This window comes from Dermacentor albipictus, chromosome 7 (genome assembly GCF_038994185.2).
Source record: "Dermacentor albipictus isolate Rhodes 1998 colony chromosome 7, USDA_Dalb.pri_finalv2, whole genome shotgun sequence".
NCBI classification, from domain to species: domain Eukaryota; kingdom Metazoa; phylum Arthropoda; class Arachnida; order Ixodida; family Ixodidae; genus Dermacentor; species Dermacentor albipictus.
This window is the reverse complement of record NC_091827.1, coordinates 128,615,021-128,640,693: the sequence shown is the minus strand read 5'-3', so window position 1 is coordinate 128,640,693 and position 25,673 is coordinate 128,615,021. Positions and strand designations below refer to the sequence as shown.

At 45.2% G+C, this 25,673-nt stretch overlaps 1 protein-coding gene across 7 annotated transcripts in view; it reads left to right on the top strand.

Annotated features, from left to right (window-relative positions):
• Positions 1-25,673, top strand: part of Sirt2 (Sirtuin 2) — a 290,603-nt gene that overhangs the window by 16,199 nt on the left and 248,731 nt on the right. For 5 of the 7 annotated variants that reach the window (XM_065438737.2, XM_065438738.2, XM_065438733.2 and 2 more), the window contains exons 3-5: positions 1,361-1,400; positions 7,133-7,252; positions 8,405-8,446. In XM_065438737.2, coding sequence (XP_065294809.1) covers positions 1,361-1,400; positions 7,133-7,252; positions 8,405-8,446 — 202 coding nt within the window. The remainder of the gene's footprint in view (positions 1-1,360; positions 1,401-7,132; positions 7,253-8,404; positions 8,447-25,673) is intronic. The other 2 variants (XM_065438739.2, XM_065438740.2) reach the window with 1 other exon arrangement.

Genomic DNA, 25,673 nt, shown 5'->3' with positions numbered 1-25,673 from the left:
CAATACGTGCTGTTGAACGCTTCGCATCGCATGAAGAGAGTGCGCCGTGCCAGTGCAGAGATGCTCGGGTGTGTTGTTTTTTATTGTAGTGGCGGCAGTACGGGTTCTGCGCACTGACTACGGTTGGTTACCGCTGCTTTAGGTAAAATAAATTGAATAAGGAAGTGTGAAATGTTTTATTTTATATGAATCGACAAATATCACCACGAAACAGTGCATGTAAGGCGCCACCAAAAAGCCTACTATAAACTACCACCTACCTTTTCTCTACTACACTCCACCACCAACCTACCACCTACCTTTTCTCTACTACACTCCACCACCAACCAAATGCAAAAAGATGTGTTCGTTAATGCAATATATCTCAAGAGCACCCATTGACACCATGACGCTAAAATGACATATGCTGGAACTACTAGATGGTGCTGTTTATTTTCCGGTTTTGCTAAAACTGCCAATCTTCGCACGTCGCTGGTGGAGGCGTGGCCAAGGCGATAGTTTCGCAGTAGGCGAACATATCAGAATACGGGCCCAGGTATTGTGGTTCCATACTGGCTCAAGTTTCGTGCTACCTGGAAAAGCATTATGGATGGCATCAGTGTTGACTAGTGTTTCTGCAGCAGCGCCTAGGCAGTGCAACAGGCCTATTTGTGCCCTGCCGTGTGGACACCTGGTATGTTTTTGCTCTTGGTAGGCAGAGACACTGGCTACGATTTGAATTTTCAACTGTTTCCACAGCAAACGTCCATGTAATACTTGAACACATGGTGACTATGTGGTCTACACGCGGCTGTATGTGTGTTTTCAATGACCAAAAATGAGGGTAAGTGGTGCTTTCGTTTCAGCTACTGTTCCTTTGCAGGGCATTTTTGAATTGAAATAAGCACGGTACACAATCGCATAAATCCGCAAAATGCCATGCATGCTGGAAGTTGTTGCAGTTTACCGCTTGCTTTTAATCTTGCCAATGCTGGCCATGCTAAATGCAGCTGCAGACTACCAACCCAGCATGCCACACAGTTACTTCCATTACCGTGAAAACTGCCTTTGCCTTCTTTGTCTGTGCCACAACAGCTATTCATCATTGCATACAGTCGGCAAGATAGTTTGTGCAGTAGGTTTGCATAATGTACTCGGGGAACCATATAACTGAGCTCATAACTGAAGGAATTTGCTGAATTGCGCACTGTTTCCTTCTTTTGTTGCTGTTCTTTAGTTCCATGGAGATTTGTAGAATAATTTGGGCCTTATCTTTTCCTCAGTGCTGTTCTGGCGTAAGTAGATGTTCCTGTATGAGATTATTCTTTCTTTGCATGCTTTTAAACCTTGGAAAATAATTGTTTCGTTTCCGCTCTTGCAGGAGGAAGAGGAGGACAAAGCTGAACAGCCGGGCGATCTCTGTGAGTTGCATTGGGTTTGTTCAGCAGGCCTTAGCACTCCGTTGCACACTTGGGCTGCTATGCTGGGGAAGCTACAGAAGATGTTCAGTTGTATCACTTGGAACATCACGGGGTCGTCATGGCCACACACATTCGCGCAAACATGCATGTCAGGCTGCCGGTATGAGCTGCTCTTGAAAAACTTTAAAAGGAAAGCATCAAAAAGAAAAATAACCTAAAGCAACAGAATAGCCATATAACACAGTTGGTTCGCTTTTAAGGATTGAAACTATTCATTGACTACTGAGTCAAAATTTTCACATAATTGCTGGCACTCTTTCTTGTGATGATGGAAGCTACTGCAAGAAGTCTTTGTAGTGTTGCATGGAATAACGAAGTATTTATTTTATTTACAATTGGTCACAGGGCTTCTGAAGAAGCATTGACAGAGGGGGCACAGAACAATAAATAAAAAGGTATGTCAGCATACAACAATACAACAAAGCACTGGACGCACATCAATGTACTATGCTGACCTAATTCAGTATGCAACACAAGTGAAATTATTACACAATATTAATATGCCTGTCTAGTTGTTCATGAAAATGGTTATGGTCAGTGACAATGGCTCCGGGAAGATTGTTCCAAAGTGCAATGGCATGTGGTAGCGCAGATGATTGAAATGCTTGGTTCCATCCAAAAATGCGTATGATGCTCAGGTTATTATGTAGACGATGTTACATGCGCCTGGATAGTTAAGCGACGAGATGGTAGGATATGAACATATTTATGCAATGGATGTAAAAGTCAAACGGAGTGACAGGTATCCAATGGCTGGATGTCAAGTTCTTGTTGTAAGATAGTAAAACTGCAATGGGGGGGCAGTCGTAGTTAAATGATATAAATTGAGCGGTCTATTTTGGATTGACTCTTGTTAACGAAGTACTTCTCATTAGGAGACCAGACTGCTGAGGCAAATTCTAGGTGTGGGTGCAGAAAGTTATATAAGCTAATTTATGTATATTAGAGATAGCTACAGTTACTGTAGCTTACACAAAGGGGAGCTGCTGCTGCATCAGGTCTGGCTTCACTGGCAAAGCCTGGCAAGTAGTCAGAAAATGCTGAATACTACCTACATGATATCTTCAGGGGTGGTCGCGAGTTGCAATTTCGGTTTTGGAGCAGGCATTGTAACACTGAACCACTACGTAACAGTTATGATGTTCACAAGAATCACAGGAAGCTCAACTATAGTATAGCTGCTGCCATTCGAAAAAAATAAAAAATAAAACCCAGTAATGCTGACAGAAAGGACAGTTTTAGTGGGAAACAAAGCAAATGTTTTAGGGGGCTAGCAGAGAATTTCTCACGGGAAATGCAGGCAATGAGATGCTTACACTTATAAGTTGCATTTACAACTTTACTCAGTCACTTCTCAAGTGTAAAGAAGGATGCACTAGCAATCGACCGGAGGCATGTCATCAGTAACAGCTTAGCTCAGTGTCAACTTGATGTTAAAAGAGAGCTAGGGGACTTTTTTATTCTTGTGGCTTTTTTATTCTTATTTAAGAGCAACACTACTGGAAGAAGAAATACATATACTTTGCAACCTTTTTTTCTTTTTTGTGAAGCATCAAATCAGGTCGTATGATGACCTATGCAGATGGCACGTGTCTCTTTTACACATTGGAGGTCAAGTTCTGTGATGCCTTTACCTTTAACATTTCATGCATATATTCACTCCTTTGCATCACTGCAGGTAGATTCTTAGTGATCACATCAAGCGGTAGTCATCATGATGCTTTCATGTCCTGACACACTGCATGAGACCTAGCTATACTTTAGTTGCATTTTGAGGAGACCTCCTCCTAAGCCATTCTTTTTGCTGTAAAGGTTTCATTTTTCTAGTAGAATGCACAACCTTGCTAGATGAATTGATTCATTGATTTGTTATTAGTGGTTGATAAAATGTATTCAACATATAAATGCAACAGAGGTTGGAAGACTTGGCACACTGGCAGCATCCGTGTTATTTTCTCCTGCCTGCTGTTTGGCAAGTCTACTGAAATTTAAGCACAGAAGGGCAGCCGCTGCAGCAGCCCTGTCACTCTATGGTGTGGCACTGCTGAGCTTGAAGCCAGAGGTTTGATCCCAGCCACGGCATTTGGATAGGGCGAAATGCAAGAAATGCTGGTGCAGGGGTGTGCGAATACTAAACCGTAAATTTTTAATTGAATCGAATTGCTGAAAAACTTATCACTAAGTTTATTGCTTTCATATATTGGGAAAAAAAACAGTGATGCACATGCTCGGGAGCTTTGCATATGGCAAGAATGTAGCAAGCTATCAGTAACTTGATAACTTGTGCCCACAAAAGCAAGTTACACTCAAAGCACAGCGCTAGCAGTGAACACAGTCGGCGATCGTTGAAATTTCATCAGCGAGTCAAGTGCGTCGGTTTTGTACACGAATTATCAAAGGTTCCAGAGTAATCGCTGGCACCCGCCTGTCTTCCAGAAAGTGCTACACACTTCGCATTGCGCATGCACGCCACCACATTACACAAGGTTCGGTGACAACAGGCAGTGGATAAAACCATCGGTAAAATTCGACAAACTTCCGATACATGCCGGCGTGTTCTGTGCTGAGCAATGACGATGAAATGTGGTCACCCGACGGAGATCAACAAGTATATGTGCCAATATACAGTACAGTCTACCTTTATTAAAGGGAGCTCCAAATTAGTACACCGGCACTTATTGCAGCTCAATTTCTAGCACAAAGGTTTCGAAATATTTTTTTATCAATAGAATGTCAGTGCACTAGAATCAAGTGATTGTTTTATCTCCAAAGCTAAAAAATTAGTAGTGTTATGGGGTACTGAATACCAATCAGGCTCTTAGTTGAACAGTGAACCTGTGTACAGTAAAACCTCGTTAAACCGTACCCGTTTAAACAGTACTTTCATTTTAAAAGTAGTAAAGTCAAATCCCCGACTTAGCGGCCATTGAACATAATGTGTTTTGTATACGCATAAGCCATACCGGCTTATTGCGTACATATCGATTAGCACGTGTTTCCACTTTTTGTCATGTAAACACAGTGGTGCGTCGTCTCGATCGGGCGGCCCGGCAGAATAACAAGCCTCAAAGATCAGCACAACGGCCGCCAAACGCCCTGTGCGTTTGCGCGTAAAACCACATCAACATCATTTCGGTGCCGTGCCAGAGAGCGTTGTGGTGTCATGCAAGCGAGAACTCGCGTCATGCCGAAACTCAGATAAAAAGACTCCGGGTACTCAGCATAAAAGAAAAATTAGACATCGTTCGTTCTATGGATCGTGACACGAAAAGTCGGCGCTGGCACCCGACAGGGTCTACTGTTGACTACAGTGTAGGCATTTGGAATGCAATGAAGTTGCTCGGCAGCACTGCTGCTACCATGAAGAGATGTCGGCTATGAGGTTCGGCTTTTCACAATCGTTGCCTCTGCTGTTGCTGAAGTGTCGCCGAACGACAGTGATAAGGACGACACAGAAAGCGACAGCATGCGCAATTCAGGCCTGACAGTGGCAGAAGCTGCACATTACGTCAGCCTCATGAATGCATTCGTCGCGACGAGAACAGCACCCCGCAATGAAAAGGCGCCCCGCAACTTCTCCAGTGCTACCGCGCCTGTGCATGGAGAATATGCAACGCCAACGGGGAATCTGCCATGCGAGTGTTTGCCGAGAAGGGGGGGCTGGCTCACAGCTTCAGCAAGTTTGAGGCCACTGTAATCGCTGCTAGGCCGCCGTGGCATCAAACGAAAATAACACGTTTGTCGCGCGAAGTAAATAAATACTGCATGTTTTTTCCTCTTTCATCACACTCCCTCCGAGTTCTGTTTTTGACAGGTAAGTGGGCGATCTCGTGCTGTTTCGGCTAAGCAGCACTACCATTTAGTACATACTTTTTCCGAGCTCCGGCCAACTACGGTTTAACGAGGTTTCGCTGTATTATGGCAATCTTTTATTGCATAGAAAGTTTTGCTTTCCAGTTTTCCTTCAAAAGACAGAAGGGTGTTCCAATCTTTATGGCGGGGGGAGGGTTATTGTAACGGCAATCTGCGCGACAGACGAAAGCGCAGACCGTGCTTCACGTGACTAAATCACTGCTTCGCCTGTAGCCATCGTTGGTGCTGTGCGGGTCGTCGGTGCCGACAATAGAGCAGGCGCTGTTTTATCATTAGATTTTGGGAAGTTACCACAAGAAAACACGAGACTTGAAGAAAGGGACAACAAGAAGTGGTACTGACAACTGATGATTAAATGAAACCACCGCCAAGCTTATATATATCAGACACACATGTGCACCTGAAAAGCAACTTGAGAACTAATAATAACACAGAGGTGCGATACGAGGGGTGCGCAGGGGTGCGCAGGGGTGCGATACGAGTACTAAGATAAACGCTGACAGACTGAGGCACCGAACACGTGTATATCACATGGAAAGAAACAAAAGTTATTTCTGAGAAAGTGCAACTGACGGCGAGCTAATGCAATCACCATCCTTAAAGCGTCGCACCTACCGGTTTGTCCAATGTGGTATCTGCCACACTTTTAGTGGAATTTTATGTATGACACATGTTGTGCAAGGCACATGCAAATTTGTATGCTTCGTTTCACAGGAGGCCGAGCCTGTGCTTCCTCTTCCCACCATGCTGCACAACTTCGAAAGTTTACATGGTGCTGAAAGGACAGCATCAACCCCATGTTTACCAGAAATCTACTTAATATTATAGGAAACCTTAGGTATGTAGGGTAGTACTGTAAAATTATTCCTACTAGCCTGTTCATTAGAAATTGATGTATCTTTGTCCTTTTTTCAAAGCTTGACAAGCAATGATTTGGCAACTGAAAGCAAAAGAAAGCTTGGAAAGCCCGCCTTTTCCAGACGTCCCACTTGAAGTTGAAAACCAGAAAGCTGTTGGTGGTGACATTATATTAAAAGCGCTGATCGAAAACTTGATGATGAGGCTATACCCCACTTTATAAGCTTTGAATGAGATGAATGGAAAGGCAGCAATGCCTTTTTGTACCCAGCCTCGAAGGCCCAGCAAGCATGGTCAGTGGAAGAAAAATCTAACTTTAAATCTGAAAATTGGATCTCCGCATCGGGTCAACGTCAGGGAGCACGTGCAAGAGCGCACAATTGCTCGCAGGGACAAAGTGCGCCTACCGTCTGCCGCATGCTTGGCGCTCCTGTTGCATTGAAAACAACTGAGTGAGCCGTTCACTTGCATGGCATTGAGCACGAAGGGCTCCGTGCAGCACTGGGAGAGTCTCTACACCGGATATATCGCATATTCGAAAAATCTAACGGTAGATGTTCAACTCGCAAATGGAATTACTCCACCATTCGCTATTCGATTCGGTGATGTTTGAGTATTCGCGCACCCCTAGTAATTATATTTAGGTGTGTGTTGAAGAATCCCAGATGGTCAGAAAAATTCCAAGCCCCTACTAGTACGGCGTGAGTCATAATCAGATTGTGGCTTTGGCACCTAAAACCCCAGAATATCATATAAATTATTTAGCTTTAATTGCATTTGCTCCCGTTGAAGCGCACCCTCCGAGTAGGGGAATTGAGCACCAGAAGGAGAAGGAAGGGCAGAAACATTTTCACTCTGGTGTGTTGGCCTAGGAATAGCCAGGGCACGTAGAGAACTGGTATGCGTAGGCAAATGTTTGCTACAACTATGCTGCCTTTCAGTGAGCCACCTGAGCCAGTTCCTATACCAGAAGCTGGGCTTGGGCAATGACGAGGAGCCCGTGCACATCCTTGACGAACCCAGCATAGATGGAATTGTGCGATACATCCAGGGTGGCAAATGTGAGTGCAGCACACTATGATCACCGCTGATTGCGAGGGATTGTTCCCGATCTTGCATGCCTTTCCTTTCCTTAGTACTGTCCAGCTCACCAACATTGTCATATTCATACCATTCTGACACACGATTATTGTTGGCGGACAAGGTACACCTCAAAGGGGGTAAAGTTAGTGTACTCTTCATACTCGGCCTGAAAGCAGCGAATGACCACTGCACACTGATGCTTTCTATTGATGTGCAGCGCTAATTGATGGGTATATTCTCATAAGAGCCCATCGATTGTAACGTAAGTTTTTTTCATTTTTGTTGCTTGAATTCAACACTCGCATTACTTTTGAATAATGGCAGAATTGACCATTTTAAAACAGATATTCTGAATCCCGCTCATTCTCAACGTTATGGGGACGCAGCGCGTTCACAGATGGTGGGACTGTTTAAATGCAAGGCCAGTCAGAAGAGCTCTGTGGACGTGGTAGTGGCTTGGTACTGCGCCCGAATGAGTGCGGTCTTTTAAGATCTACTTGATCTCAAACAAGCTCGACAGCATGAAAGATGACTGGATTTTTGGGCGATCGCTTTTGCGGGACTCTGTTCGTTCCCACGAAGCGTGCGGCCAACAGTGCTTGCGATACGAAAGCGAGCTTGGCATGGCGCCAGAGACCAAGTTTTGTTATGGTAAAGCTATTTCCAAAATTGACTGCCCTAGAATATCCCCCAAGAAACAAAGCTCCTTCTCGGATAACGATGATGCATGAAGAGAACGCGTTGCCAAATTGTGGTTCAATAAAGGCGCATTTTTTTTTTCATTCATCTCGTGTTACATTCGCAGCATTAATTTTTTTTATTTCGCTTAGCTAGAAAGTCGACCATCTCATTACATTAGAGTAAAGATGGTATTTCTTACATTCATTATATATTCGACCATTGTATTTTTTGCAGTTTGTGTCGATGCAACAACTCGCCCAGCTGCCAACACTATTTCTTAGATATGGCGCAAGCCAAATAAAGAATGTGTCTCATACAGCTGGAGGGACAAGGATGGTTTTATTTTGAATATTGCGTCAACCCTAGCTGCTCACTTTTGGCAACTGGGAAACAAAAGTGGCGTTACAGGGAAAGCCATGTCATTTGTGCTGTTGTTCTCTTTCCTGCAGGCAAAAACATCATTGCCATGATTGGAGCAGGCATATCGACAGGTGAGAAAGTCTCGCTTCATTCTGAGCAGAATACTAGTGAGTGTAGTATTTTGCAGTTCAGATCACAGTGCAGGGCTGGATGTATATTGCAGTGTTTTCTGACTCCCGTTTGCCCTCCCATAGAACTGTATATGCTCATAGTGCTGCTGAGCGAGATAACATACCACCTATAATGGGCAATCTGACAGGCACGCAGTGGTCAGGACACACGGACGGTAGCAGTGCAGAGGCGGTGGGAATAGTTGCTAGGCAAGGCACTTTGCAGCTGCTGTCCAGCACTGTTTGCAGTTCTTCACACAGAGTTGTGGTCCAACGTGTCAGTGTAAAGCAAGGAGCTGTGCTTCTGGCACATGCCATCACAGCAGCAAGGCAACAGTGTCAACGGTAGCATGATGATGGCAGTTTAGTTTAAGGTGAAAACCTTTCTAGGCTCTTGGTGAAGTTTGTGTCTGCGGACCTGACCGCCTGAGTGTCCGCTGAAGCGTCGTCATGACATATGAAGACAGATTAAAGAATGAAAAATGATTGGTAGTGACAGTGAATGATAACGTTATAATAGAGATTGGTAAAGGTTAATAATGACTGGTAATGACTACAAATGACTTCTAATGACTCCGAAATGACCAAAATGTCTAACTACTGCTTTTAGTGACCACAATTGATTAAAAATGACTAGAAATGTCTAGTAATGAGTAGTAATGACCAAAATGACTTGTAATGATTACTAATGACTACGAAATGACCAATATGTCTAACGATGGCTTGTAATGACCATAATTGATTACAAATGACTAAAAATGCTTACTAGTGAGAAGTAATGACTAATAATTGCTGAAATGACTTGTAATGACTAGGAAATGACCAATATGTCTAACGACTACAATTCATTAGATATGACCAATACCCCTGTCACACGGGCACCCGCGAACTCCATTGAACTCCTTCGTCTTTAAGCCAATGGAGTTGCGCTCCCTCTCACACGGTCTCCCTTGCGCCAAGGAAGTTAAATGGAGATTTTGGGCGAAGGGAGTTCGGCAATGACCATTACAGTTGGATGGAGTACTCTCGTTCCCAGGTAGCTACAGTTCCGCAGTGAAACCACGCTAGTAAAATCGTCGTAACTCGTTAATTTATGTTTTAGCACTATTATTTTTTTTTGCCTTGAGATATATGCCACATAATGGAAGTTTAATTTGTTTTTAAGGGCATCAGTGACTGTACCCTCTACACCAATACTTCGCCATGCCGCATCGGGGAACGTCGTTCCGCCATTTCGTTTGTTTCTATATGCACGCGAGCCGCATGTGGTGTCGTTCAAGCCGCACGGGTAAATTCTCCGGGTGACACGCATCATGAGCGATCCCGGCGCATTATCGTCGCGAACACACAGACACGCACGATTACACAGCGGCATCACAACTCGAAGCCCACCGGCCAAACAACGTGACCTGCGCTGCCCACGCACGAAAGCAAACGCGCAGTGTGGCCAGCATCGCTTGCAACTTCGCTATGCTTGGAAAACAAAAGCCTTGCGGTAACATGCCGCAAAGTTTCTCGCTGTGATTTTATGGTATTACGTACTGCGTTAAAAAAGTACACATAGCTTACTTTAACGACGACCGTATACGTGAACAGTTGCACGTGGAAGTAAGCGCAGCAGCGCCGTTTCTACCCCGTGCGGCGCCCGTCGAAAGCTCGCACTGTGCCGTGTAGCACGGCCGCGACTCCATTGCCATCAATCTCCGTTAGGGAGTTTCATGCTCAACGGAGTTCGCGGGTACCCTTGTGACATGGGTATAATAATGAGTCAAATGACCTGTAATGACTACTAATGACCACGTTATGACCAACATGTCTAACGACGGCTTGTAAAGACCACAATTGATTACAAATGAATAAAAATGCTTAGCAGTGAGCAGTAATGACTAAAAGAAAGAAGAGAGAGGGGGCAAAGGGAAAGAGGCGGATGATAAGAGGAGGAAGAGTAGGCTTTCGCCTTTCACATTTTCAGAGAGATCTTGAGAGAACCTGTAATTTTTTTACTCTGGCAAAGAAATGTCCGACGTCATCAGTGCTGTGAGGCTGAAGCGCCATGGCACATGAGTTCAACCGGAACAGTGCTTCTGTATTTTCCCTTGCACAACACAGAGTCGGTGCTCCCGCTGCTGGATGGCTGTGTTATCCACAACACTGCTGTCAAAGGACTGTCAGTCCTGTGCGTGGACACTGGCAACAAAGGGGTGTATGCCACATGGACCAATACGTTAGTTTCATTAGTTCACCATATTATCTGCAACTCTACCGCCTCTACTGTGTACATATAATTTCTCTGTAAATAATCCCTTGCTCATTATCATTATCTTAGTACCAATGGTGGTAGAGTAATACTGACTTGTTTAAATGGAGTGCTTCTAGTGGTACGCCTGTCTGCCGTTAGTTGAGCCACTCAGTCGGCTGCATTTGGCACTGTGTGTCCTAACATTAGTGCAACATATCTTTTTTTATGACAGGGCACCTTGTTTGCTTTTATTTGGGGAATTAAAGACTGTCGGGGTCAAAGGATTTTTAATGCATTTGGAATTCATGGTACTTCGTGCACTTTCCAGGGGCTATGTATTTATGTATGTGGGTGTGTGTGTATGTATACGTGCATTCACCGTATTTTTTCCACATATAAACCTCCACCACATATAACCCGCACCCCCAATTACAACAACCAGGACAGAAAAAGATTTCCAGGTTATTACACGCAGAAATAACTGCATGCAACAATGCTCAAATCTTGGCAAACACAGTATCGATTTGTGGATGCATGACTCGTCCACATCGTATCCTCGGCCAGCGGCTTGGTACCCGTCTCTCTCCCCCGTTCTCTTTGGCAATGCTGGTGAAGCTGGATTACATAATGGATGTGATCACGGATGAATCAGTCACGTGACGAGAATTAGATACATCCCAACTAGCATTCACAAGACCAAGGATGGCAGCGCTGACGGAGCAGCCCTCTAATAGGCAATGGAAATGGAGCAAGCACGAGTGAGCCGAAAATCTTGGCAGTGATTCAACTCTCCGCCAAATCATGAGGTGCTTTGCGTTGACCGAGGGAGCGCTGCAGGAATGGGTGATATAATAGTTTTCCAGCGCTGCGTGCACCATTCGTTAACTTTTAAACACAACATGGTGACTCGTAAAGAGGAGGAGAATGGGTGACTATGAAGGAGGGGCGAGCTTCAACACATAGGAGTGGGGCAGGGTTCCTTAGGAGATAATGAAACTTTGAATGGCAGTCGTAGATGTCTAGCCACTTGTTAAAGGGAAGCACTGGGCACCACCGTTGTCAAATACGTCCCTAACGCACTCTTCAGTCATATTTTTTTTTGGTCGCGTACAGAGAATTCGTGATCAAATGGATAACGCATCTGGCTGCTGCGCTGGGGAAACAGTCTTTGAAACCAACTTGGGTCACTGAGTGGGGCAATGTGTACATACATGCCGCTCTTCAACAAACCTCTTTCAAACAGACATGGGTCACTGTATATGCGGGACTGGGTAGTAGGGATGAGAAAGAGAGAAGAACTTATTTACACAAAGGCAGAGAGGTTGGCCTGCCACATAACTTGCTCTGGCCTGCTGCTCTATGCTGGGGAAAAGGGCTGGGAAGGAAAAGGGCTGATTAATGACGATGATGATGATCGGAGGAGGAGGTGTGTATATACAAGTTCACAAAGCTGTGGAAAGCCAGGCATCTAGCCCTGTGGCTTGTATAAAGGCCACAGCGGCAGTTGTAATCAAGGCTGCGTTGCTTGCAGTAGGCCAAGGACCTAGGGCAAATAGTGAATTTGAGGTTCGAAGCAAATAGTAATTTGGTCAAGTAATTTTCAATTGAAAAGTTTGAATAGTATTTATCACATTTCAAGAAAATAAGCATTTTTATCATGATCTAATTTAAACCATTTTTTTTGAACAATTGGAACTCGTGTAGGCACAGAATGTCGTGGAGCTGAAAACTATTAGCTTAATTTTTATTCAGAAATCACATACTGCTTTTCGTTACTGCATTTGCAAGCTTTTATTCAAAAATACCAGCTGCTCCATGTGGTCTGAGAGCAGGAGTTCCCACCGGCTGCTGACAACAGTGTCTCACTCCTTGCCTGTGTGGTAAAAACCGAGGCGTACTTTTGCCCCGCCTTGGCTGGGTACAGTTGGCTGCCATGGATCTTCCACCACTCCAAAAGGTTTTCTGACTGTGGAAGCACAGTGGGACCCAAGTAGTCTGCTGCAAGGAACAAAGAACCTTCCGCAGAGCTGGAGGCTTTTCCATGTCTGGGTAAACAGATGTCTGAGCACAATAATTTTTTTGGGCTGGCATGAGCTCAGTTCCTGCAGTAGCAAGTGTTACTTATGCCCATTTTTTTTTTACTCTCTTCGGTGTAGCAAATGTCTTTGCAGCGAGGGTCAACTAGCGTTGCATTTTTTGGAACATGCGCCAGTTTTAAGCCAGGGAACCTTGTTGCAAGACTGGGCAGAAGGCTCTTTGCAAATGATGTTGCTTCGTCACCTTCTGACACATGCAGTACTACTTGTGTACAGTGCACGAGAGGTATCACTTGGGAAAGTGTAGCATAGCCGTTTGCGTGCAGTTTGCTCCTTGCTTGAACTCTAGGGGCTGCAGCGCTTTTACAGTCACAGCTATGAAGCTCCATTCTTTAGAGCTCGGGTTGTCCACATCAGGTTCACAAAGTTCAACTGAAATTGGTGCATGGAGTTTCATCATGGCGTACTCTCCATCATGGTGTACTCATTGTTCCAATATGTGAAGCCATCACTTCATGCTGGGCCATGTCAAGAGACTGTACAAAGTTGGGAAAAACTTGCCAGTTTTGGCGTCATTTATGCACAGCTGCAAGGTATGGGCAAAACAGACAAGTCCTGCCCTGCGGAATTTGGCAACAGCTGAAGCCAAGTGCTTGCCGTTTTCAGTAATGACAGAAGTCGGGACATTGTCGGGCAGACTGAACTTTTCGACCATGTCTTGGGGACACTGAACTATGCTTTCTCTAGTATGCTGCTGTGGCATTGGTTTACAGGCAAGGGCATATGTGTGCCATGTGAAATCGCAATCCATCACGTGAGCCGTAATGCACGTAGTCGTTGCCGGCCGTAGATGTCTGCCCACCTGTTGTTAAAGTGAAGCACTCGGCATCACCGTTCTCAAATACGTCCCTAACTCACTCTTCAGTTCATTTTTTATCATCATCAGCAGCACCCTTGCTACCGCCACTGCAGGGCAAAGGCCTCTCCAATACATCTCCAACTACCCCGGTCATGTGCTAATTGTGGCCCATGTTGTTCCTGAAAACTTCTTAATCTCATCCGCCTATTCAACTTCCTGCCGCCCCCTTCTACGCTTCCCTTCTCTTGGAATCCAGTCCGCAACCCTTAATGACCGTCAGTTATCTTCCCTCCTCATTACATGCCCGGCCCATGCCCATTTCTTTTTCTTGATTTCAACAAAGATGTCACTAACTCTCGTTTGTTTCCTCACCCAATTTGCTCTCTTCTTATCCCTTTACATTACACCCACCATTCTTCTTTCCATAGCTCGTTGCGTTGTCCTCAATTTGAGTAGAACCCTTTTCATAAGCCTCCAGGTTTCTGCCCCGTAGGTGAGTACTGGTAAGACACAGCAATTATATACTTTTCTCTTGAGGGATAATGGCAACCTGCTGTTCATGATTTGGGAATGCCTGCCAAACGCACCCCAGTCCATTTTTATTCTTCTGATTATTTCAGTCTCATGATCTGGATCTCTGGCCGCTACCTGCCCTAAGTAGATGTATTCCCTTACCATTTCCAATGCCTCGCTACCTATCGTAAACTGCTGTTCTCTTCCGAGACTGTCAAACATTACTTCAGTTTTCTGCAGAATAATTTTTAGACCCACCCTTCTATTTGCCTCTGCAGGTCAGTGAGCATGCATTGCAATTGGTCCCCTGAATTACTAAGCAAGGCAATACATCAGCAAATCTCAAGTTACTAACGTATTCTCCATTAACTCTTATCCCCAGTTCTTCCCAATCCAGGTCTCTGAATACCTCTTGTAAACACGCTGTGAATTGCATTGGAGAGATCGTATCTCTCTGCCTGACTCCCTTCTTTATTGGGATTTCGTTGCTTTCTTTATGGAGGACTGTGGTGGCTGTGGAGCTGCTATAGATCTTTCAGTATTTTTGCCTCGTCTACATCCTGATTTTGTAATGCCTGCATGACTGCTGAGGTCTCGTCTTAATCAAACGCTTTCTCGTAATCAATGAAAGCCATATAAAGGGTTGATTATTTTTTTTTGGCCGCATACTAATTTGGAATTACCGTTCGTGAAAAGGTCTTCCACGATGGAACGATGTACTCCAGAATTGCACAGTGCATCATCTCGATGAAGCTTTGCTCTTCGACCACGCTGTGTGGCTGCAGGCCGCGGGCAATGAATTCTGCAATATTCTTGGTCATGTCTTGTCCTTTTATCAATGACAATCGAAGTTTCGACTTGTACAAACTGGCGATCGTCAGCTGCAATGACAGTTCCTTTGATTCACTTTTCTTTTTCTGCACACTGCAAAGTTGATGCAATTCCGAGTATTTGTACTTGCCTGGATGTCTCTACTGGGGGATGATGAGCGTCATTATTGTAGCCTTCAAAACAACTCTGCAGGTCTTGCACTGCACTTCACCTCCAGCAGGCACTTTCAGGAAGAAGTTCCATATCAGATTCGTGTATACGCACTGCCTAGACACAGGTGCAGTTGACGCCATCTTCACCTGCAGCTACAGCGGTTGCTGATAGTGAGATAAGCCAGCACTGGAATAAACGCAGGAGTAGAGATGGGTCACTCGGGAGTGAGCCGGATCTCTTGAACAACCACTCTTCTTAAAGAGCGAGTGAGTTGTGGTTCAGTAAAAGTGAGTGGCGGTTCTTTTGGAGAGAGGAAGCCGGTTCGTTCTCGTTCATTGAGCCTTGCCGAACTGTTCCGTCAGAGTCTGGTCTTCTGCTGGGTCTTGTGGTTTCGCTGTCTTGCTGACAAGTGGTGGCCGACATGGGCAGACTCATGCTACTCGTGCTCACTGGCTGTTTGCAGAGCCCATGGCAGTCCCTTTGGTTTTGTGTGCATCCTATAGTGTGCCACATTATGCAGCCGAAGGGAGAAGAAGCCTTGCTTGGCAAAGGATGGCACTGTTCGTTGCCTGCTGCTGTTCGAACAGTGTCTCACAACTCTCACCGATTGTGCATTGTGTGCTGGTGGAGCAACACTTTAAAGACAAAGTTTTCCGTGTCTTTAAAGACAAGGGTGAACGTGCAGTTTACGTCCTGGTTTTCATTTGTGCTAATTAGTCTAGTCATAAAAATGTCGTCCATGTCATCCACTTCTGTGCATTTTCTGAGCCTGTATCATTAGCATGTCAATAAAATGAGACCACTGATCTGTTGTGTTGTCATTCAAATTCATTTTTTTTGTCCTGGCGCATGATGGCATGATTGCCAGTATCGTGCGTGCACTCAAGAAAAAAACAAAAACAAAATTGAAAGGTATGCGTGGCAGGGAGGGGGCGGTGTGCAAGCCGGCATAAAAAGAAAAGAAAGCATGACAGCGAGAGGTGCCGCATGGCATAGCACAGGGTACAGTTTCAAGTGAACCGGTGAGCTGTTCAAATGAATCGGTTCTTTTCACTGAGCTGAGCCATTCCGAGTCGCTTACTGAAGAGAGCCGTTTTGCCCATCCCTACGCGGAAGACGTTTTCACAACTAGCCCGTCTCTTCTGCGCCGCCACCTTCAGTGACGTCACGCATCACGTGCATGGCAGATAATTTTTTTTTTTTGCTGTAGATTGTTTGTGTAAGTTCTCCTTTTTGGCAGCAGAAGGTGCGGCTCTGACAACGTGGCTAATCTCTTCACCGTACTCTGTACAGGTTGCAGCCGGTCTGTACAAGTCGAGTTGTACAGTTTTCTGACGGGCGCACGTGGCAGATACGACACTGATTGTTGTATCTGACGTTATCGACTAGAAATAACTCAAGCTACACCTGCCTGAGTGACAGTTCTATTTAACCCTTTCGCTGTCGGACCTTTCTGGCCGTGACGCACCCCCAGTGTCGGCTTGGTTTCAGGGAACGAGCATAACAGGGAATGAACATAGCAATTTATTTTTGATTATGATTGGTATACAAATAACATAGTCAATGCAATGTACACATTTCAGTGTCCTGCAGCTGTTGTTAGTAAACATCATCATCATCATCAGTCTGACTATAAAATCCCTTCAACATCCGAATCTGACGATGCGGAACCCTCTTCCTCACATGCGACTCTGTCCGAGTCCGAATCCGAGTTCGGCTCGTATTCTGAATCGGAATTGAGCCACCGCTCCAATGAGCAGACGAAGGTCCCGCGCGCTGAGCCATCCGAAAGTAACCACGCGCAGGGAGGATGCTCTTTCAGTCGCCCGCACAATGGGACGTTGCGTAATCAAGATGACAGAGGGAGATGGAGAAAGGCTAAACAAAGTTTGAAGGGCTTTACGTTTATTGCTGCTAGTCGGAAGCTACGGTGCGGCGAGAGAGTGAAAGCAGCAATGAGTCACTCTTTTCGGAGAGGCAACGACACGTGCGCCTGAACTTGACGCGCCGTAGCAGGCACACCAACAGAAGAAAAATAAAAACCTTCAAACCAGCGGAGATGGCAGAACAACCCTTGAACCCATAACCACACGCGCGCGACGCATGATACAGCGAACACGGAGCCACCGCGCCGCTCAGCAAAGAGAAAGTGGGGAGTGGCAGTCGCGCCGTACTCTTCAATACGTGGAGTAACACAGGTCGGGGCGAATATACGAACTTGTAGAAAGAGTCAACAGATAGCGTGGCCAATCCAGGAGCGCCAGCTTTGCGCGCAGGCGCGAAATTTTGAACGCACGATAGAGAACGTACCGGTACGTCAGTGACACTGGGGGGGAAGCGCCATGACGTACCGGTACGTCCGTGACAGCGAAAGGGTTAAGGAGCAGCCAGACTTTGCGCCTTCCGTTTGGCAGCAGAGGGTGCACCTATGACAACATACCTAATGCCTTCACCGTACTCTGTACAGGTTGCAGCCGGTCTGCACAAGTCCAGTTGTACAGTTTGCTGACGGGCGCACGTGGCAGATACGACACTGATTGTTGTATCTGACGTTATCGACTAGCAATGACTCAAGCTACACCTGCGTGAGTGACAGTTCTATTTAAGGAGCAGCCAGACTTCATGCCTTCCGTTTGGCAGCAGAGGGCGCAGCTATGACAACGTACCTAATGCCTTCACCGTACTCTACAGGTTGCAGCCGGTCTACGCAAGTCAAGTTGAACAGTTTGCTGACTGGTGCACGAGGCAGATACAACACTGATTGTTGTATCTGACGTTATCGACCAGGAATGACTCAAGCTACACCTGCCTGAGTGACAGTTCTATTTAAGGAGCAGCCAGACTTCGTGCCTTCGGTTTGGCAGCAGAGGGCGCAGCTATGACAACGTACCTAATGCCTTCACCGTACTCTACAGGTTGCAGCCGGTCTACGCAAGTCAAGTTGAACAGTTTGCTGACTGGCGCACGAGGCAGATACAACACTGATTGTTGTATCTGATGTTATCGACTAGCAATGACTCAAGCTACACCTGCCTGAGTGACAGTTCTATTTAAGGAGCAGCCAGACTTCGTGCCTTCCGTTTGGCAGCAGAGGGTGCGGCTAGGACAATATGCCTAACGTCTTCACCGTACTCTGTACAGGTTGGTCGCTCGACACTTCTACAATTATTTATAAGCCTGTTGCCGCTGCCACTGCTGCCATGAGTCAACTGTTGTATTCTTTTCCACGATGCTGTCATGTGCTGATCTAGCTAAATATATTACGGTCTTCTGTACAGAATTTATTCTATGAAATAAAGTATGAGCATGATTAATGCGCTCTACGAGACCATGAAAACTCAAAAATGAATCTCTCACTAGTGAGAACAAATCACTGAAGGGTGAAAATGGACTGCTGTCTAAGTGTCTCTCAGCTCTGGAACAGTACTCTCGTCTAAATCATGTCAAGATAAAGGGAGTTCCTGTTATGCAGGGTGAAAACTGCCTGGCTGTGGTGCAGGCCATTGGTGATGGGATTGGCTGTCCTATCATTGAATCAGACATTGACGCTGCGCATCATGTTCCTGCTAAAAAGGACACGAACATGCGGCACATTTTTGTTAAAGAGCTAAGCGCGCCGTGTTTGCCGCCAAGGCAAGAAAGGCCAAGCTGACTATATCAGCCATCGTCTCTTTTTTTGAGTAACAACAAGCCAATTTTCATCAATGATACCCTCACACCTGATAACAAAGGACTCTTTGTGCAGGCTCTTAAGCTCGAAAAAGGTAAAGGTTGGAAGTACCTTAGGAATGACATCTGTGTGATTAAAGCTAGGAAATCATACAGGAGCCATGTCTATCACATCAGTGGTGTGATGGATCTGGCAATCATTCAGCGGTCGTTTGAGCAATCTTTACATTAACCACAGTTGCTGTTTTGTCTTTGTATCGTTATATTTTCTTGTGACGAAGTGCAATCTTTGTTGCCAGATAAATCACCTGCATTCTCTTTCCTCCACTGCATCATTCATGGTTTACACAAGCATCATGACGACCTATTGAACTTTCTTTCCATGCTTGACCACGCTTTTTTCTTGCTATGATTATCAGAGACCTGGCTAACATCAGCTGATGGCAATTTGTGTGGTCTTCCTGGCTACAAATCTGAAATAAATAATCGTACTTGCCACCGCAGTGGTGGGTCAGCTGTTTTTATCAGTTCATCACTGCCCTACGTTCGACATTACGATTTTGCTTTTTGAGGCTTGTTGTGCAAATCCATCTGGCTAGAGTTTGACCACAATTACCTGCCAGTCAATAATAGTAGTACAATAGTATGTGCTACATATCGCTCATCGTCAACCTCGTATGTGGAATTCTGTTCTCAGCTGGAAGATGTATTACATTCCTTAACGAATGAAAATAAAAATATAATAATTTGCAGAGACATAAACTATAATATTCTCTATCTCAACTGTCAGTTCTGCTCTCACTATGTAACTTGTCTGCTCAGCTATGGCTTCTGTGATTCAGACTCCAACTAGGCGTGATCTTTCAGGCTCTTCAACGCTGATTGATCACATCTTTTCTTCATTTGATTCTGATTCTGATCACTCTTCTAAAGGAATCGGTTATTCACTCCCTGATTATTACCCCTTGTTTTTTTGTCTAGGTTCAGAAACAGTAATTCTAAAAGATATTGTTACGGAAGGATGAACAAAGAGAGGAAGAAGAAGGTCACGAGACGCTGGCTGCTGTGGGTTGTTGGTGGTCAGCCATCGTAACTACTCAGACTCATTTTGTATATATATTGTAAGTATAGTTTTTATATACATACTCGAAACATCCCAGTAACATATTCGTGAGAGGTGCGGGGTACCACGGCTGGAAACGGAGCTCCGCAGTGGACGTCGCATCACTGTCCGCTCCATGAACGACGATGAGCACTCGTGATCAACGTTGTTGCCGCCTCCAGCGTCACCGTCGCCAGCTACCTCGATGTCACCTTTGGTTGTCGTTCTGCAGCTCAAGGTTCCTGGAACTTTCTGCGGGGCCGATGGCGCCGACTTTGAAGAGTGAGTGGCCATGTACGAATGTGTGAGTGGAATCAACAGATGGGACCTTACGCTTATGCTAGCTAACCTGTTGTTCTACCTAAGAGGCATGGCAAAGGTGTGGTACAAAAACCACGAAGAGGAGCTAACCAGCTGCGACCAATGCAAAGAGAAATTGACAGAGTTGTTTGGCAAACCAGCCGTAAAATTGCCACAAAGCAGGAACTGGCCTCCCGTGCCCAATCCCCCATGGAGTCCAATGTCTCGTACATCCAGGACGTGCTGGCACTTTGTCGTAAGGCTGACCACTACATGACAGAAGCTGAGAAGGTTGGGAACATGCTTACGGGCATTGCTGACAAAGCGTTTAATCTGCTCATGTGCAAAAGCTGCTCTACAGTCGATGCAATCATTAAGAGCTGACAATTCGAGCAGGCCAAAAGCCGATGCATCATGCAACCATTCGCCAGACTTCCTAATACTGCCGCAACGTCGACATGTGAAGATCAACCCACACAGGAGCATGCTTCGCCATCAGAGGATGTGGGGCAAATCGTTAGACATGAACTGGATGCGATGGCGCCCACAGCTTTCTTTTCGCGAAGTCCTGATGCTGCCATATTTTCAGTTCCCCTTGTACAAGCTATCGTTCGCCAGGAACCTGAAAACATTGGTTTACATTCTCTGTGTGCTGTCGCCAATCCCAGAGCTAAGGAACGCCCTTCTACTATTTTCACTCCACCCCGATGCTTCTCTCCACGTTATCGCAACCTGACTGAGTGGAGAACTGTGGATGACCAGCCGGTATGTTTCGCCTGTTGCCACATTGGTCATGTCGCCCAATACTGTCGTAACTTGTGGCGCTCAACACCTCGCACGCCAACGAACCTGAGTTGCTTTGATGGAAATTCCAGCAATGTTTCACCCACCGCCGAGTCTAACAGCGCAAACAACTCTGCTAGGAACACGTGGTACGGCTGCTCACTATCGCCGTGCGGACAACAGTCTCGTTCATTGCAAACACGTCGCCCATCTACCCGTTCGCCGCAGCCATGTCGCCTTTCGTCCCCTGTGGCTTTTGGTCGCACCCTTTCGGAAAACTAGGAAATGCAGCCCTGGGAGTTCGTGCTGCATTGCCGACTACTGCAGCAAATCCTCCGTCTGTTCCCACAAGGAGAAGTGTAATTGATGTCAAATAGATGGCTTACCTGTCCAAACACTCTTCGGCACTGGAGCGCACGTATCTGTGATGAGTGCTAGCCTACGTAGACGTTTAAAAAAGGTCCTCACCCCAGCAGCTGTCCGAGTGCTTCGTGTGGCCGACGACGGCGTGCTGGTCGTTCTTAAAATGTGTACTGTGTGCTTAAGTATAGCCGGCGGCCCTACTTCTGTTCTCTTTGCTGTGATCGACAACTGCCCTCACGACGTTATCCTTGGATTGGACTTTTTATCCATTCATTCTGCTCTCATCGACTGCGAGACTGGCGTTCTTCAGTTAGAACTGCCTCAACTCGCCGATGCTCCAAGCACCGCCCCACCGCACTTGTGCTCACTTCACGATGTGCGTCTTTCACCCGAGGCGGTTACTTAACGTGACTTTGACCGCCCAGCCACAGGTTCCCTACTGTGAATATGTGCTTCGACCCATCATCGACGGGCTTTTGAACCGGAACGTTGCTGTTCTGCACAAGTTGGTCACGGTTGCTAACAACGACATCGTTCTACCGCACCTGAATTTCAGCCTGTACCCTCAAGTGATTCTGGCCGGTATGTTCTTGGCCGGCGTTTCTAATACTTCCAAATTTGACATTGAGGGTTTGAATGCCTAGAGTGGTTTATTAGCGCCAATTGCAGCTCACAGCTCTGGTTCCTTAATGGATGACTTCGCGAACGTGATTGCACCTGATCTCACCTCTGCACAGGCCATGTGAGGTTATTGTGAGGTTTCACAATAACTTTTACGTACAAAAACGAGTTATATGTATTAGATCAAGTGTTGCACCAATACTCGCCAAGATCTTCATCGCCAAAGTTGATTGCTTGTCGTGGGTGCTTACTGAGGACTGCATAGTTTGTGTTTTTAGATATGTGGACAACTTTTTAATCCTATTATATACTAAGTCTTACGATGGCCTTGAAGAGGTAGTGAAATGCATCCTTGAATTTTTCAAATCCACAGCCACCAAGTTGAATTTCACCTTCGAATTGCCCGAGAATACTTCTTTGCAGTTTTTAGACACAAGGCTGTTGTTTGATGATAAGGATCACCTATGTTGGAGGTACTCACCTCGTTCAAATAAGGCACTTCTGCCGTTTGATTCATGTCACTCTAAGCTGGTCAAGAGGGGCACTGTGGTGTCATGATTGAGGTCTACTCTTGCCAAGTCATGTCACCTTAAGGTCCAAGCTAATTTTTCCTCCCAGGTGAAACATCTCCAGAAAAGAGAGAGAGGCGAAAGTTTGAAGGAATGCTATATGTCTATAAGGTTTCGCATGGGACGAAGACGGTGGGTAGGAAATTCGGTGTTGACGTGATTTTTTCAGTGCCCTGCAAGTTTTCGCATTTATGCGCCCTTTCGAACGTAGATAAACCCAAGAGTGATGAATGTGGCATAAAACACAGACACACGTTTGTACCATGTAGAACAGAGGTGGTGTTCGAGTTTCCGTGGACCTGGGGAATGTTCTTTGTGGGGCAAACCAGAAGATGTATTAACAATTGTTTAATGGAGCACTCTAACTCATTAAAAGATGGCAGCAGAAAGCACCTGCCAGTTCATTGTAGGTCATCTACGCAGAAGTGCAAGCCAATGTTTGACAAAACGAAAGTGTTAGGGTGAGCAAAGGACCAAATGGCACGTGACATCTTGGAAGCTTCCTTGATAGCAAGACATGGCCCAGATAGGTGCACCAGCGAATCATCAGTGTATCTTTTCAAGAAAGAGCTTGATTTTTGGCGTAGATAGGGGCTCGGCGAAGGGGTGTTCCATGGTTACATGATTATGATCTGGCTTGGGCATGCGCATAGTTCGAAGAGGCAGCATTGTGTGATTTCATTAAACCAGTTGTTAGTCTGCGTTCGTCCTGTCTTCATCTACCTCAATGTATTAGCCCTAGTGTAGTGTAATTCACAAAAAATGTCTTACCAACTAGTCTCCCAACACACTCTCCTTGAGTATCTATACTCTCCACGTGAACTACCTAAATAATGATCTGAATTGAAGGTGCGACAACGACAGTGGACGAAGAGGAAAAAGAAAAGCCTAAATAAGTTTAGGCTTATAAGTCCCCTTCAGTTTGGGTTCAGACATGGTTATTCAATTGAGTTAGCTGTTGTTCACTTAACTGGCAAAATTAACCAAGCCATTGATTGGGGACTAATTGTAGGGGCTATATTATCTTACAAAGGCATTTGGCACACTAAATCATTGCATTCAATTAAAAATGCTAGAATAATTTGGCATTACTGCTCTACCTCTTGAACTTTTCTGCTGCTGCTTGTCTAATTGATCTATAGTTGTTTATGTAAATTATCATTGCTCTACCAATAAATTAATTACCACTGGTGTTCCTCAGGGTTCTATCTTAGGTCCGTTGCCTTTTTTATTATTTATAATTGACTCACCTAATGTACTGACCGATTCAGAATGCCTATTATATGCCGACAATACTGCATTATACTTGTCTCAGCGCACACTAACTGCTGTGCAAGGTACTCTCTCCAACGTCCACATGTGTTGTACTTTAAACCAACTGCATATAAATCCAGTTAAAACAACTTTTATTCCATAGGCTACCACAAGTAATAGTAAATCCCTTAACAACTTCTTTGAATAATTATGAACTACGAATATCTAAAACAGTGAGATTCCTTGGTGTTATCCTTGACAAACTCCTAAAATACCACTGTCATATGAGTTCATTACTATACAAAGTGTCATTTGGTATTCATGTTCTCATCAAAACATGTGCATGCTTTGCGTCACATGTTCTTACTTCGCTATATTGTGCATATATAGGTAGCCATTTAACATACTGTTTTTCTACATGGGAAAACGCATCCTACTCACCTCACGCCTTTAGAATGCCTTCAAAACAAAGCAATGAAACTGATGGTATTTAGACCACTACGCTGCCATTCCCTACCTATTTACCAACATCTTTGTATTCTACCCCTTCAGTACTTATTTCAGTATAAGCAGAGTCCTTCCATGTTTTTCTGGTCACGAAACTCCACCGTCACGCTATGGGAGAGGTTCATATACTGCCCAAAGGTGCCGCGACGCGGCGCCACTGTGCCACAGAGGGCATCATTCGCGTACCGAAACGCGTGCGCAGTGCGAGGCGAGCCGAGTGATCGGGTGCGTTCTGTGCATGTGCTGCGCAATTTTTCGAGTGCTGGGCTGTTTAGTTGAAGTGGCGGGGTGGGACAACGATGCTGAACACGTGTTGCAAGTAACAGCTGAAGAAGTAGAATGGTGGTATCTCTAACAAGCCATTTAAAAAAAAAATTGCTGTATTTGTGATGCGGCTACTTGTGTTCGTTTGAGAGTTGTTTTGCCATGTGTTATGAAATGTTTTAGACTTTCTTGTTGATAGAAACAATCGATTATGCATTCTGTATTTATTGCCATTCGTTTGCTCGTGTTTGTTTCCTGCCCCCCCAATGCATATCTCTCACGTTTGATGTTATTTCTTTACGCTTATTTATATCAGTGTCATGCTTTTAACAAACTTTTTGCATTGTGAATGGTGGACCATTCGTGACCGGACGCCTCTGTGCTGTCTGTATTTCTGTCCGCTTATTTTAATGATAAATGAATGATCATGCTTGTATGTTGTTTTTGCACCAACACGTTCTATTTCTTTTCTTAATCGAATTATAAAATTTTTAACATATTGTAAATAGTTGTGCATTAAGAACCAAAATACCTAGTCTCGCCGTTTCTGCGTCGAAACCACAAGCAGCGTGAATAAGTGCTGGGCTTACTGACGCTTCTAAACGACTGTTTGCTAAGGCAATTGCCTAATTACAATACAGCTAGTTTCAACTGCGCAGGTCCTAACACTTTACGTTCGCCTCAATCCGTTGCTAAAAGCCGCATCGAAGACATTTAGTAGCGAAGTTTGTCTTGCATTAATCCTACCTAAATCTCATTCAGAAATGGCATCGCTTTGCAGAGAAATCTGAAGCGCATGGAGCAGCTCAATTTCCTTTTCTTTGTCATTAAGTATTCTACGGTAGCAGCCCTTTGCAATAACAATTTCATTCTTTTGGTCTCCTTATAAGATACTGCCCACATTCAGAGTCCTTCTCTGCCACAGTTAAACAGAAAGTGAACAGCTGTGCTCGGCGAACAATCTCGCGCTATGCGCAACGGGGAGTTGGCGCTTATTTTTTACTGGTAAGCGGTGGTGCAACAGCCCATGTGTTTGCATCTGGTGAAAAGTGGGACCACTGCCGCTTTGTTGCGAATGCGTGGAGTTTAATCTCAGGCAAATATTAAAAGGCGGAGACCACCAAA